Source organism: Cheilinus undulatus, linkage group 22 (genome assembly GCF_018320785.1).
Source record: "Cheilinus undulatus linkage group 22, ASM1832078v1, whole genome shotgun sequence".
NCBI classification, from domain to species: Eukaryota; Metazoa; Chordata; class Actinopteri; order Labriformes; family Labridae; genus Cheilinus; species Cheilinus undulatus.
The window spans coordinates 21180069-21195338 of NC_054886.1; the positions used below are offsets into that span (position 1 = coordinate 21180069).

Genomic DNA, 15270 nt, shown 5'->3' on the forward strand with positions numbered 1-15270 from the left:
CAGCTGGTCACCTGTTTCCTGTAAGGTGCCCCAGAACCGGCGCTAAAGACGCCATTGTTGGACTGATGAAATTTAGCCTCTTCTTCTTGAAAGTGACATAAAAATGATCAAGTATCGATAAACTATCATAAGAAATATTTTCATGTTTTCAAAACCTTCTATTAAACATCATCTTATTTAAAAGAGACCATTCTTACGGAAGATGCCACTAAGATTATTTATCATTATTTAGTTTTATTTTAATTCTCAGAGGCGGGAAAGGTAAAAGACTGTTGTGGGCTACTCAAGTAAATCTACAGTTACTGGGTTAAAACATACTTTAGAAGTAGTAAGTGCTGGTCTGTAAATCTACTCAAGAAAAAAACAAAAAAATAATTAATTTAAAGTTTAATTTAAGTATGAAAGACCATATTTAACTTTAAAAGCACTGAAGTAGTTGCACACTGTAAATAGCCCTTATATATATATATATATATATATATAAGGGCTTATATATATATATATAAAGAAAATGTGCTGACTGTTGCAATGACAATCAGGGGTGTGTATGAGGGTAGGAATATTACAGTTGCTTTATTGCACATTTGCAGCCTGTTTAAATAAATAAACAAATGTAATGACAGCAGTAAACAGTAATCAGCAGCAGCAAATATGGTTTCCTTGACAGAAGGCGTTTCGGGCATTTCCACTCTGTACTTGGTGCTTTTTTAAAATGTAGTAAAGTACAGTACTTCCTCCGAAAAATACTTGAGTAACATTTAAATTACGGATTAGAAATGTACTCAAAAAGGGCATACATAGACTACTTTTTACGGCAGTTTGAGTAAATGTAGCAAGCTGCTTCTCCCTGCATATTCTACGACATGCTCTCACCATACACGCATTATAAAGTTTTTTCAGAGTAATATGAATTGTATTTAAAAAAAAAAGCTCTTTAGAAGCTGCAAGTTGGTGCTATATTGATTATTCGCCTCTGGGGTGCAGTATACATATAGCCGCCACAAAATACCGGCCTTCAACTGTTAACATCCGCCTTGCTCCTTCCTCTTCCGGTTACGGCGATAGCAGGTATGGCGGCCCCTGCCTTGCACTGAAACATTATGACTTTAAAATCCGCTGCAATCGTACATTTTAGAGTGAAATCTAGATGTGTTCGAGTGAAATGTATTTTCATAACAATATTTCCTTTCTATGGATGTTATTATTTTGTCAATAAGTGTCCTGATATAGATATTTTGAAGATGCCGTTCCTGGGTGCTTGAGGCCGGTTAGTTTAGCGTTGAAATGAACATGGTGGAGTAACCATAACGAACAAATGCGCTGAAAATGTATTTAAAGCCAGATATACCTTTTAAATAAGCCCGGTTTATGCTTTAAACCAGTATTTATGATATGTAACGCTACATATTTACAATTAAAAGCTTGTATAAGTTGAAACGCCAGTAGAGTTAGCATCTTAGCATCATGCTCTAAAATAACTAAACACTGTTTTTGTTTTCAGCTTCAACATGGTGCAGCGCCTCACTTACCGTCGTAGGTTGTCCTACAACACAGCCTCCAACAAAACCAGACTGTAAGTCCTCATTTTTAATTAAATAAGCGTTGTTGGGGTCTGCTTGGTGGGCTCACTCATATCTGATCATCTTAACCTCTGAACCATGCAGGTCCCGGACGCCCGGTAACCGTATTGTGTACCTGTACACCAAGAAGGTCGGCAAGGCTCCCAAGTCAGCATGTGGCATCTGCCCAGGAAGACTGCGTGGAGTAAGTACACCTGTTCGCTCCAGTGAGATGTAAAGCTCTGTGTCAGGGCATCTTCTGAGATGTGTGGTGCTGGTGTTGGTGATCATAAGCATCAGTTGGCTATAGATACAGTTAGAGTAGTAGATACTTGTATGTGTGATCTATATTAAGCATGTAATAGGAGAATCTATATCCCCCAGCAGTCATCAGTTAACATTGAATAGAGTGGTGAAAACTCTGCACTGGTCTTGTTTAGGTACTGAATTGGTGAGGCAGCCATGAAACACAGGCTTTGCCTCAGCAACAGCCCATTCTTGTCAGGGCTGGGCAATTAATTCAACTTTAGATTATATCGTTATATGGCCCCGGCCAGTTTTCCACACATAAGGGGCGATATTTATTCAACCTGAAGTGTGGCAAAATACCAGTCTAAAACTTTCTTTTTTTGCAGCAGCAGAGATGTTATACCTTACACTTCATGTAACCGTTGTTTTAGTACATTAAAAAAACCCTACCTTGCACATATGTCCCTGTTTTACATATTTCCACTGTAGTGTTGTAAACTGGATGAATAAACTAGCCATGCATGTCGTAGTTATAAGATAATTATTTTATACATCTAAACAATATGCTTAATCCAGGATTGATTATTTAAAACAACCCATAGTGTCTCTTTCCTCCTGCCTGTATCTGTGGTCCCTCCAGAGTGTGCACACACAATCACACTCAGTCACATGCAGAGTCGTGCTGAAATGCAACGTCCAAAAATGCTGAATTCATTTACTAATGTGCAGACTACCCTGTTTAAAATTTTACTTCTTGTAAAAAGTTCCAGTGCTGTTCAAAGGCACTTTCTTTCGTTAAAAAACCTTCATGACATTACTAACGAGAAGCCTCCTGTGTGTGCATGATGATAAATTGTTCACAAGGAATAACAAAGTAACGTTGAATAAAACAAAACATCAATGAAAAGATGGAGGGACGATGTGATGTGATGATGGAAATCCAAGCTGTTTAAGTCCCTAAGACCATAAACCACCATGCTACATGATTAAAAAGGTCTTAAAAGGTTATACATTTGATTTTAATCTTGTACATATGATACAAATGCCCATAATCCACAATTTGATTTCTTTACGGTTTAAAAGTTCTGAGAATTACTGCGTGTTGTGTTTTTATACAGCAATTTCTCACGCTGTGAGTAAAAGATTGAAATGTGAACATCCTCTGTGAAGTTGGCGTATTAAAAGGCGTCCTGCTTGTTAGACATGTTCACCTAATTGGATTGACATTTTTATTTCATTTGTACTGAGCAAAAATACTCTACATGTCTGCATTTTAAGAAATTTTGCAGAGGCTTCTATGTTTTCTACTCTGCATTGCATCCTGGGTAGTGTGATGTCATTGGACCCCGTCGTTCTTCAGTCCATACTCTCCATTCACAATTGTTGCCCATCAGATTCTATTATGAACCCAACCACAGTGTGGAGAGAGCAATCATAAACAAGTCACTGTATCAAAATGAACATTATAATATTAGCTCAAGTCTTTTCTCTTTGCCTCTGATTATATTCATTTTGATTAACACCAAGGTTGACTTCTTTAGCATTGTTCTCTTACTAAAAGTGCAATCAGATTTCACAATTTGATGGCCGACTATCGCTAGTGAGGAATAACATGCAAGGTTCCTTTTAAGGATTTGTACCGAAGATGTGTGTTCCAATTTAGAAATGGATTGTTAGGCTACTTTACAAACTGTGGTTGGAAACAGTTAAACCATTTAAGGAGTAGTTTAACGTGAAACTAATTTATTATGTAAGTAGAGCACTGAGCCTGACAAAATTTTGGATTTGATTCATGCATAACTGTTCAAGCAACAAGGCAGGAAGATGACTGATTAAATCCACCAGGTGGACTTGAGATGTGGGCTTTTAGCTGCGTGAGTGTGCAGCAGGAGAGAGAGGGGCAATGCAGCGCTGGGCGATAGAGGCAGAGGGGCACACAGTGTGCTGCAGAATATATAACTTTCTAATTATTTCACAGCAGTTGCGCTGTAAGTAACTTAGAAACAACGTATCTTAAACTTGACACAGATGCAGGATGATTGTATTGAAGTGGCAGGTGTGTCTGCTGTCAACTCAGCAAAAACAATTAAAATGTACATGTCAGCATTGGTGTTGTTCCAGACAGACTGAGAGCAGAAATTAGAAGATGTCTTCCAGACAAAAAAATGTCCTGACCAGCGGACTTTTTTTCACTTCACATCTGTAAATAAATTTTGATTTGTGTCTTGTTTGCTCATAAATGACTAAGCACAGTCTTGAACAACAAGTCCTGTTAATAGTTGTTGTTCAGAATTAATACTAACAATCATCTGTGGATACTTTGTAGGCTTGATTTTGAATCTTTATTGTACCGTGATTACTGATATTATATAGTTAAAGGTAGGTGCACACTGATTGTCTCTGAGTCAGCTGTTTCAGTACAACATAAGGAAGATTAAAATAATGCTTCATAAAGCATATGTTGATTTTTAGGATAATTTACCAGAAAAATACAATAAGAAACCTGTCATGGATTTAACTGGTTTTGAGATAAAGGAAAGGTTTTCTCCTTTTTTATTACACTGAATAATAAATCAAGTGGTCGCTGTGTGGGTTTAATTTTGGTGGACTGCAGGCCTAATACAAAATTCCTTACACAAGCAAACATGTAATCAAAGGTGTTCTTATGAATTAAGCTGCCTTAAGTGGTTATCTTTAAAGGGAGGTCTCAGAAGTGTGTTAAAGTGCTGAAGCACGTGAAAGATAACTTTCCCTGGTTGGTGTATCGATTTCTTGAAATTCCCTGTTGTCTTATTGTGCATTTTTCATTTTCTGTCTTCTAGATCCGTGCAGTTAGACCTCAGGTTCTGATGAGGCTCTCAAAGACCAAGAAGCACGTCAGCAGGGCCTATGGAGGCTCCATGTGCGCCAAGTGTGTGCGTGACAGGTGAGCAAAGGATTTCTGTAATTTTGGAGGAGAAACAGCAGTAATGCTCATGAGTAGAGCGGGGCAATTAATCGAAAAATAATCAAAACCGACATTTAGGGCCTCTGACATAAACCTGTTGTGTCAATTATTTCAATTTTCCTCTTTTCTTGGAAAAATTTGACTTTTTAAGAAAAAAAATTCATTTCAGCTGATGTTTTGATGTTTCAGCGAATAACCAGAAATTGTTAATCTGTGCCTGTTCCTTTCAGTTGTTTGTTCTAAAATCATACAAATATTTACAGAACATACAGAGTTTGTGGTTGGGGGTGGAATAATCATTCATTAATCAAAATCTAGGTTAAAAGTTCAATTAATTGTGATTTTCATTTTTGCCATTATCGCCCAGCCCTACTCATGAGTATTGAAGGGGAAACAAACATGCTTATTAACTCAGTAACCTCAACTGAAGCCATAAACTTGCTTCAGTGGGTGATGGATGAAACAGTAATGCTTTTACACAAAACAAGTTTTGAATACTCATTGCACTGTCTAAATTTTCTCCGTTTGTTTTCATAGGATCAAGCGTGCTTTCCTGATTGAGGAGCAGAAGATCGTTGTCAAGGTGCTGAAGGCACAGGCACAGAGCCAGAAAACTAAATAAAATGTGTATTTGTATTGCCACAATAAAAAATGACAGACAAATCCATTTCCTGTTGTGATTTTACTGTTTAGCTGAAAATATCTATCTGGTTTGAATACTGAAATCATAGCTTCTGAAGCATAAAAACTGATTATTTCTTAAGTATTAAATGCTAGTCTTACTATTTAAAAATGTTTAACATTTGGCAAAAATCCAGTAATAAACTTCCAAATCGATATAGTTGATTAAAAACAATTTCTATTTCTCAGTAAAAAAGATTGTTTACAGTAAGAAGCACTTTCTGTAACGTATATCACCCACAAAATCCATTTCAACTGTTTAGTCCAAATAAAAAATTCATTTATCATTGTATTAGCTGTTCTGGACATCTAACAGGGTAATTCAGAAGTTGCTGGCGAACGCCTGCACAGTGCTATTAGTCAAATGCATTGGTAACATCTTTAAAAGTGGGGAAAAACACTGGTAGACATTTGTATAATTTGAACCGTGCTCCCTATCTTAACAGAAGAAAAATACGACTGGAGATCATAGGCTTCTTCTTGATGAAATCGATCATTTTCAAAAAGGAGATCAAAGGATTTTGAAATATTGTGTGTAAGAGGATGGACATTTTTGATAACTTCAATATACAGGGACGTTACTGATGTATTTGTAATTTCTAGAAGGTGCTGGTACTGTAGTGACCCCCAAAGGCCACTTTGGCAGGCTGAACTTATCAGTGATACAGCCTGTACCTTAATCTGACTGGGCTCGGTTGTTAGCGCCAATATTTTTAAACACTGTTGCAGCGGCAGATTCTTATTGCAATGAGGCTGTTAATGCCAGGGTGGATGAGAAAATAAATAGTTTACAGTTGGAAGTGCACTGTTCATTTACATTTCAAAGGATTGCAGATGTAGTTTAAGTAACTTTTGGCATGTCATAGTCAACCTTGGTCATTATGCTGTTTCCAGAGAGAAAATCCTGGCAATTTAACATTCGGAGTGGCTAGTAAAATCTATTAAAGTGGCTGGCGAGCAAAAAAGATAATGTTTGGCCCTGGTGACTAAAATTTGTTTTATTTTTTTCTCTTCTATCGAGATAAACCATGAATGTTGCCCTGGAGCTGACATGAATGTGTTTATTATGTTTATGGGTACTAGAATATAACCATAGACCGTAGAAAGAATGTAACGCGCGAGAGATACACATAGATTGCGTGCGCGTTAAAAATAAAAAAGCCGTTCATGTCTGCCATATGATTATTGGTCCATTTCGCCAGCCCATGAACGACAGAAAGTGTTTTAAAATGTTTAACAAATTTCTTTTGGGTCATTAATTATTAAGACGGGCAAATGAGATAAAACTTATTACTGACCGTTGTGGCAATGCCGGATGATTTTTATTACAGGCAATTCGTTACTGTCCCTTTAAGGTTGCGTCACGCATAACCCTTTTCCATTTTTAGGAGTAAAAATATTTTTTAAATATTGATCAAGTATTCAGAAAATCAATCAAAATGTGTAGTTTACACGTAAAATACACGACACTACAATTACAAATATTTTTTAATAAACGATGCACTCTGCAGGAAAATAGTACTTCCGGGACACGTCAACATAGTCGCGGCGTAGACGGATCTGCGGCTGTAGCTGTGTTGTATACAGTAGTCAGCTTCTTTATACATCATGGAGACTTTATACAGTATACCTTTCACTGTGCTGGAGTGTCCGAATATAAAACTGAAGAAACCATCATGGCTGCACATGCCGTCGGCTATGACTGTGTACGCGGTTGTAATTGTGTCCTACTTTCTCATCACAGGAGGTAAATGGGTCCGCTAAGCTAACGTCCAGGCAAAGCTGCTAGCCTGTTAATGCTAAACTACATTGTTTCAGGGTGTGATTTTAAGTTAGTTCTGCGTCTTTTACTGGTTGAAACAATATCAGAAACACGTCAGAGCCTGCAGGCTCTGGGTGCGATTGTAAATCAGCTCTCTAATCTGATCGGTAGTAGCATAACTGACGAGAATGTAAGCTAACTTTGCAGAGCAGCTAGTACCATAGACTGAAGGAATGCAAAATAGTATAACTGTCTTTGCCTGTTCGACTCTTAAAGTCGTCAAGGTATGCCGCAAAAGTGTAAGTATAATGTCCCCACCAGATTAGTAACTCTTGTTATATTGATCCTGTCTGATTTATTAATATGTCCTTGCGGTCTGGTTCAGTCAAACTCCATTTTCTCCTCATTCTAGGTATCATCTATGATGTTATTGTTGAACCTCCAAGTGTGGGCTCAATGACTGATGAGCATGGACACCAGCGGCCAGTTGCCTTTTTGGCCTACAGGTATGCCAGCCATAACGTTATAGCTTGCTATGGTTCCCAGCTGGTGGTCAGGGACTCAAAAGGGGGTCGCAGTGCTGTTTTCAGTGGGACATAAATATGTGCCTGGATCAAACAAGGGCAGAAAGTCTAGTGTGTACAGGAACCCTTAGCAGAAATAGACCTATGCATGTTATTTTACTCCATTTTGTTATCAAACCAAGTAAATCAAGGGTGTTTCCTTAAGGTCTTGACTTTTTCTTTATCTCTCAATCGTCACATCTAGGATTATCATGATAAGAGAACTTTAAACTTGGATATGATGCAACAAATAAGAGTAATAGTTCTCCTGCAAAAAGTTCAGTGCACCCAGGATTAAGTAATAGAGATGCATCCGCTTAGCATTGATATCAGCCTATATCACCCTGTTGACAAACATTAGCCATTTACATATAATGTGGCATGATCAGATATCTGAAACCAATATTTACCTCCCCCAAGGAGGTTATGTGGTTGGCAGGGTTTGTTAGTTTGTTAGCGACATACCTAAAAAAGTTATGGAGGGATTTTGATGAAATTTTCAGGAAATGTCAGAAATGGCATAAGGAAGAACTGATTAGATTTTGGGAGTGATCCAGATCACCGTCTGGATCCAGGAATTTTTTTTTAAGGATTCTTTACTATTGGAAATAGGGCTAATGGCGGAGGTCTGCACTCTCCAAGTACTTTTCTAGTTATTTGTTGTGTCCAATCAATTTAAAGCTTCCATAGGTGTTTAGTCAAATAAGAGATTTTTTTCAATTGGCAGGAGAGGTCACCTCTGATGTTTTCATGGTCAAACACAAGAGAAAATATTGGTATAGAGCTGTGATTCCCAGCATTTTTCCTCAGAGCCCCTCCTTCTTGTACCTAAGAAGAGCTACGCCCCCCCAGGACCCTCTGGGAAAAATTCAACTTCAAAATGTTTTCATTGACCAAATCCCAACATAATAGATCTTCATAACCTTGTTCTTGCCAAAAGATATACAGTGCTTAACAAATTTATTAGACCACCACCCAAAGTAAGCTTTATGCCACAGCTGCCCTAAATTAACAGCATTGGTAATTACCAAAATCATTTTTTATGTTTCTGCAATGGTTAATACACCAATATGTAGAAGCTGTTTAACCAAAATTATATTTTTAATGCTAAAATATAATTATTATTGTTATCCATGAATTTTCAAATTTACTGATAAAAAAAAAAAACGGTAAAAAATAGTAAAGCAAATTATTATTTCTTGATTAATATGTCAAATTATAGTTATTTACTTGCATTCCTGAACAGAAAAATGAGTTTTAGTGGTTGAATGTTATGTGTGATTAATTTCTGACTTCTCAGAGAAGCCCAGTGAGCTGGCTGAAATTTGGGTGTAAAAAGGTGAATTCAGTTTGAAATTCCTCATTCCTGTTCAAAATGGTAAAACGTGGAGAGCTCACTGAAAATGAAAGAGTCCGCATTAAAGCACTTCATGATGCTGGATGGTCTCTGAGACAAATATGACAGGTGGTCTAATAAATTTGTCAAGCACTGTATTTTTGAACTATCCATTATCATTACAAGGTATTGGGGCCACTGTTAAAAAAAACAAAATAAATACATTTTAAGATCTATTCATTTATGAGAAAAAAAAAGTCAAACTTCTTAAGTTAAAAAGTCATATATTTACAAGGAAAAAAAGATTTTTTAATTTTAAAGTTATCAATTTGTGTGGACCAAACTTGGAGAACATTACATAGTCTAATAATATATACTATAGATAGTAATATAATGTATGTAATAGAATAGAAAATTAAGTTAAATTGTGAAACATCCTATTGGCCCCAGTTCTCACAGCTGGTGCATCTTCACAAAGAGATTACATGTTTCAATGTTTTTGTCAAATAAGAACATATTTATGCAGTTTTGAAAACAGTGCAGGGATTTCCTTGCACCTGTCTTATCATAGAGATGTAGTTTCTTTAAAACATTGATGCTTTTATACCATATCTAATGGATATAGAGGTGAGGCATGGAATAATCTGACACCCTCTATACATCAGAGTAAGGTACTTGTACTTTTTTGATGCATGTTTTAAAATAAAACACTTTTCATTTAAGAATTTAAAATGTCAAAGTTCCCATGGTTAGAAAAACAACAATTTTTACATCAAAGTTTTAACCCAAGGTTGTAGAGAGGAAGATGTGGAACAGTGGTGGTCGACTCAAACTCACAGATTGGCAAATCCTGATATTTCTCAAGTCCGTTTGTTTTGAATGGTCCTGTGTCTTAGACTGAGAGGACAGAAGAGGCGACACAGTCTAAATGATGCCATTATTATTGCACAATTTACATAGTGTACAGAAGCTTGATGTGTTTTAGAAGTATGACGACCCTACGTCAGATATTAGTGATCAGGCAGCATTGAATGAATGCATGTGCAAATTTGTTTTCCAGAGTAAACGGGCAGTACATCATGGAAGGTCTGGCTTCCAGTTTCCTCTTCACAATGGGAGGCCTGGGCTTTATAATCCTGGACCGCTCCAATGCACCAAACATTCCCAAACTCAACCGCTTCCTGTTGCTCTTCATCGGGTTCGTCAGTGTCCTCCTGAGCTTCTTCATGGCCAGAGTGTTCATGCGCATGAAGCTGCCGTAAGTTTATCTAGATTGATACTTTATTCAATGTTTCAATGCCAGTCTGTTTCAGATAATCAGTGTTTCATATCTTTTGTGTTGACAGCGGATACCTCATGGGCTAAAGACAACACGAGGATGCTTCAGAATATTTGGATGAACGCTGGCTGTTTTGTTCTTGGGGGCCAAATGAAAAAGTCAATTAAAGTCACGGATAAACACGACCTTTAATATAATCAACAGTCAAGGACTGAAAGCACTGACACTGCTCAAGAAATTAACCCTGGCTGCACTGACAGTCTCCTAATGGCTTTGTGTCAGTGGTGTTCAGTAACTTGCTTTTCTCCAGGTACCCAAACAAACTGGTGAAGCAAATACCCATATACATCAAATGTTTCGTTTTTTAGGTCAAACCGCTGTGATTTTCATCAGATTATGAAAAGAAAAGGAAGTTAGTGAACACTGTTGGCACAGGGCCGCTGCTGGAATCAAAATTTAGCACTATATGAAAGGGGATTCTGAACCATATTTCAATGAAATGTTTTTGTAAAGAAGTCATTAAAAAACCTTGAAACTGTCATAGTTGCATTTTGTACAAGGATGTGAAATAAATCTTCTTTTCAGAGCTTATTGTAGACTTTATGCTAGATTGCGTACTATGATAAATTTCATGCAAACCTTAAAAAAGCACAAGTAAATACCAGCATACTGACATGTGTCCTGTTGCCATAAATAGCGGAGGACAAAAACTGTCATGAGTAATGAAGGTAATCCTCCACAGGAGGGTGCTATAGACTAGGCTCTAACCTTTCCAGGTCATCTGTAATGATATTATTTCAAAAACTCGGCTATTGACACTAGGCTATTATGAAAGAGATAAAATCAGCAGGGCTGCCCATCCAGCCTTAAAAATTAATATGTGTGTATAATAACTGCTGCTTTTGTGAATGCCAGAGCTTGTAGCTTATTTTATTTAACTCTCAAAAGCCGGGACGCTATTCTTCAGGTGTACAATTTAGACTAAAGATTAAAAGACTAAATGATCAAACGTGTTTCCACCTGATTCAGCACAACAGTGTAAGATGCTGAGTCAGCTGAAAACATCTGCTGACAGGAGTATGTTTCTGGCAACTCAAACCTGAATACTTGAAGAAGAATAGGACAACTATGGGTTAAACAGGACTAAAGTCTGGCCAGGATTATTATTCTTTCCCAAGTTCAATATGTATTTCATTAGATGTTTCTACAGTATGAGTCAAAAATTCAAAGGCAAATTTATGACCCACAAATGCTGGGACAGTGTGTAATATGTGAATCAAAACAATTGAGTGATTTTTAATATCAGTTGAATACAACACAAACTACTAACTGTTCAAACGGTTACTTTTTTATATACTCACATACTCTGGATCTGATGCCTGCAACATGTTCCAAAAAAGTTGGGACAGCAGCAAAAAAAAAAAAAAACACCTAGGATGTCCCATGTGTAAGTAGAATAGGCAGAGCAAGGGGATGACTTGCAGGGTTATAGCCCTGAATCTTTGAGCTTGGTAAAAAGTATTTTGTTGTAATGTATAAGCAAAGGTAGCAAATAGGTGACAAACAAACAAATGAACCTTGAGAGTCACAACATTAAAATCTGATTCTTGAAGCTGAATTGACCGTTTTTACAGCTCATTAACATCTACACATACTGCAGAGTTAAGAGTACTACTTAACATTCTTCTAAGTTTGAACTTTTTCTGCATTTTCTTAAGTCTTAATCTGGACCCACACAGCTTGCTTTTTTCACATTTTCAAGTGCCAATTTTAAACTTTTATTCTCAATTCCTCCATCTTTGTTATATAACTTAAAAATAAACAGATTTCTGCCTTTTTAGGAGGCAGAAATGTAAATTATTGATCATCAACGTGATAGTTTCAAAATGATTAGAACGCAACATATTAAAAATTATGTTGGCTCCAAAGGATGACTTGTTGCCTAAATGATGTGGACTTGTTGGCTAATCTACATTTGTTTTAGAATTGCTTTAAAAACAGCCCAAATAACTGCCTGATAAGCAGTTTCAAGACAGCGTGTCTCAGGATCTTCCTGAATTTGGCTAAGCCCTGGATATTTTTGCTCTGTCCTTGTTAAACAGGCTAATTGGTAAAAGGTAAAAGTGCAATGTGCGGTTATAAAAGGAGCTGTCCTCAAAGGCACAATTGCTCATATTTAACAAAGGCGTGAGGTTCTCCTATTTGTTAACGACTGTGTACACAGATAGTTTGTGAACAAATTACCTCAACGAGCAGTTGCAAGAGATTTAGAGATCTCATCATGTACAGTCCATAAATCAAAAGATCTAGAGTAGAGAAATCTCTGCTTGTAAGGGGTTTGACTGAAAACCAACACTGCATGCCCATGACCTTTAGTCCCTCAGGCAGAACTGCGTTAAAAACTATTATCATTTTGTGACGGATATTGCAGCGTGGACTCAGGAACAAATCACTGTTGAGTAAGTCACTCCATCTATAAATGTAAGTAAAAACTCTACAAAGTAAAAGCTCTTTATCAATAAAATTCAAGTGTGCTGCAGACTTTTCAAGCCCATCTGAGATAGACCGATCTAAAGTGGAAAAATGGGCTGTGGTCTTACAAGTTCACATTTCAAACTGATTTTGGAAATACAGTCAGTCAAGTCCTCCAGGCCAAAGAGGAAAAAGACCATCCAGATTGTCATCAATGCAAAGTTCAAAAGCCAGTATCTGTGATGGTGTGTGGCTGAATTAGTGCCCATGACGTGGGCAACTTGCACTTCTATAAAGGCAACATTAATACCAGATGATGTTTTCAGGGACATTCCTGTTTCTTTCAGTAAAGCCACATTCTTCACGAGTCACAACAACATGGCTTCCCAGTTAAAGAGGGAGGATACTAGACTGACTTGCATGCAGTCCAGATGTGTCTCCCATTGAAAACATATGAAACATTATTAAGCACAAAATATGATGACAGGAGCCTTGAATTAAGATGTACATCAAGCAAGAATGGGAAAGGTGTCCACTTCCAATTCTTTGAGAATTAGTGTCTTCAGTCCTAAAAGCTTAAATTAAAAGGTGATGTAACACAGGGATATTATCCTGTCTTAGCTTTTTTTGAAATATGTTACAGTCAGGAAATCCAGAAAAAGTATATGCTAGAAAAACAAGAAGTTTATCAGGTAGAATATTAAATATCTTGTCTTGGAGTTGTATTTAACTGAATACAAGTTGAAAATGATTTTAATATCCTGTTTATATTAAAAATTTACACTCTGTCCCAACTTTTGTGCAAATTTGTTTTTTACATCCATACTTCTATTGATTTGCCAAATGTCCATGTTGCAGTACTTGCTTATAACCAGCAGATGGTGCTATCTATTTTTGGCTTGTCCTTTTTGACATCCTGGTGTCACTTTTTTAAAGTTAAAAACAATTTTTTATGAGCAATAACAGTCAACTTAAAAATACAAAATATTGCTTATTTCTTTAAGACAAATAAAGCCTTGAAATACAACCTTATTCATTCATTTATTTTCATTCAATCTCATGCATGGAAAAAACTTTTTTAAACTTATAATAAAATCATATTGTAACCCAGTACTGTTGATATTACCAGCAAAGAAATAAGGGGTACTGTTTAGTCTACACGGGGGTGCCAGAATCACCACAAACTGAGTTCTTTTTGTGCCAGTTTCCTGTGCCACCAGCTCATACAAAAACGAGTTTTGATCCAAAAACCACACATAAAACCTGGCAGAGATGCTGCAGATGATGACCTCTCTCTATGCTGCATTCTGGACGAACTTGATACTCAACATGGTCAAAGAGATGACAGGAAATTTTTAGCAGAAGCCCTGCAAACAACACAGAGTCCCACTTGACAACAAAATGTTTGCTATGGAAACCAACCTCCTGCTCTCCCAGCACTTAAAATGTGTCCAAAAAAGACACAAACATTTAAAAGATTCTCTTGAGGGTGTGCTGTGTTCAACCGCTCAGGAATTCATTACACCTGATAGGATGTAGAACCTGTTCTTCACACTTACGTTTGACTGCTTTGAAGTGCCTGACAAACAGGACAGGAAAAGAGTTGAATACAAATCAGCACAGCAGAACGAAATGCTTCCTATCAGAAATGTCCAGAGTAAGAGACGTCCCTGCAGAGCTATCACACCCACAACTGCTACAACTTTTCCATACAATACTGCTAGCCAAAACATGATGATACCAAGACATATGAACCAGTTTTGACCCTGAAAACATCCACCGATGCCTTCATCATCACTTTTTTGCTGTTACATCTTACATTGGGTTTATAGACATTTACACTTGGGGCACAGCTATTCAGAAAACCAGGCCATGGCAGAAATTTCCTATTTTTCTCTGCAAAAAAAACCCCAAACTCTCAGAACCTGTCAGATTTAGAGCCCTTTTCAAATCCAGCTACAAATCTTCTGTTGGACTGAGGTCTGGGCTTTGACTTGGCCTCTTCAGAACATTCGCTGTTTGCTTTGGGTGTTTTTCTTGCATGAAAATAAATCTCCTAGTTTTCTTGTAGACTAATTACGATTCTCCTCCAGGATCTTCCTATAATTTGCCACATTCATTTTACTCTCTACCTTTTCAAGCCTTCCAGGGCTGAGAGGCATCCCCACAGCATGATGCTGCCACCACCGTGCTTCACAGTGAGGATGGTGTGTCTGTGCTGATGTGCAGTCTTTGGTGTCTGGCAAACATAGCATCTTGTCTGATGGCCCAAAGCATCATCATCAGACCAAAGAACTTTCTTCCACTTGACCATGGAGTCCCCAACATGCTTTTGGTGAATTATAGTCAATGTTTAATATGAGTTTTCTTTACAGTGGTGTTCTCTCTGCCACTCTTTCATAAAGCTTTGACTGGTGAAGAG

The 15270-nt window shown here is 37.3% G+C and overlaps 2 protein-coding genes across 2 annotated transcripts; both read left to right on the top strand.

The window, feature by feature from the left end:
* Nucleotides 1-986: 986 nt before the first annotated feature.
* Nucleotides 987-5422, top strand: rpl34 (ribosomal protein L34). The gene is made up of 5 exons (XM_041778804.1): nt 987-1068; nt 1502-1573; nt 1665-1764; nt 4631-4734; nt 5293-5422. The coding sequence occupies exons 2-5, from the start codon at nt 1509-1511 to the stop codon at nt 5375-5377; spliced, it is 354 nt and encodes a 117-aa protein (XP_041634738.1). The 5' UTR covers nt 987-1068; nt 1502-1508; the 3' UTR covers nt 5378-5422.
* A 1552-nt stretch (nt 5423-6974) lies between these two features.
* ostc (oligosaccharyltransferase complex subunit) lies at nt 6975-10968 on the top strand. Its single transcript, XM_041778759.1, has 4 exons — nt 6975-7183; nt 7611-7704; nt 10158-10355; nt 10444-10968. Exons 1-4 carry the CDS (start codon nt 7045-7047, stop codon nt 10460-10462), a joined length of 450 nt encoding a protein of 149 aa, XP_041634693.1. The 5' UTR covers nt 6975-7044; the 3' UTR covers nt 10463-10968.
* Nucleotides 10969-15270: the final 4302 nt, after the last annotated feature.

Bases quoted from the DNA above. Each gene is read 5' to 3' on its own strand.
- rpl34 (XM_041778804.1), top strand. From the start codon at position 1,509: ATGGTGCAGCGCCTCACTTACCGTCGTAGGTTGTCCTACAACACAGCC. The intron at 1,765-4,630 runs GTAAGTACACCT...TCTGTCTTCTAG, and splicing joins GCCCAGGAAGACTGCGTGGA to ATCCGTGCAGTTAGACCTCA. The intron at 4,735-5,292 runs GTGAGCAAAGGA...TTGTTTTCATAG, and splicing joins GCCAAGTGTGTGCGTGACAG to GATCAAGCGTGCTTTCCTGA.
- ostc (XM_041778759.1), top strand. From the start codon at position 7,045: ATGGAGACTTTATACAGTATACCTTTCACTGTGCTGGAGTGTCCGAAT. The intron at 7,184-7,610 runs GTAAATGGGTCC...TCCTCATTCTAG, and splicing joins CTACTTTCTCATCACAGGAG to GTATCATCTATGATGTTATT. The intron at 7,705-10,157 runs GTATGCCAGCCA...TTTGTTTTCCAG, and splicing joins GTTGCCTTTTTGGCCTACAG to AGTAAACGGGCAGTACATCA.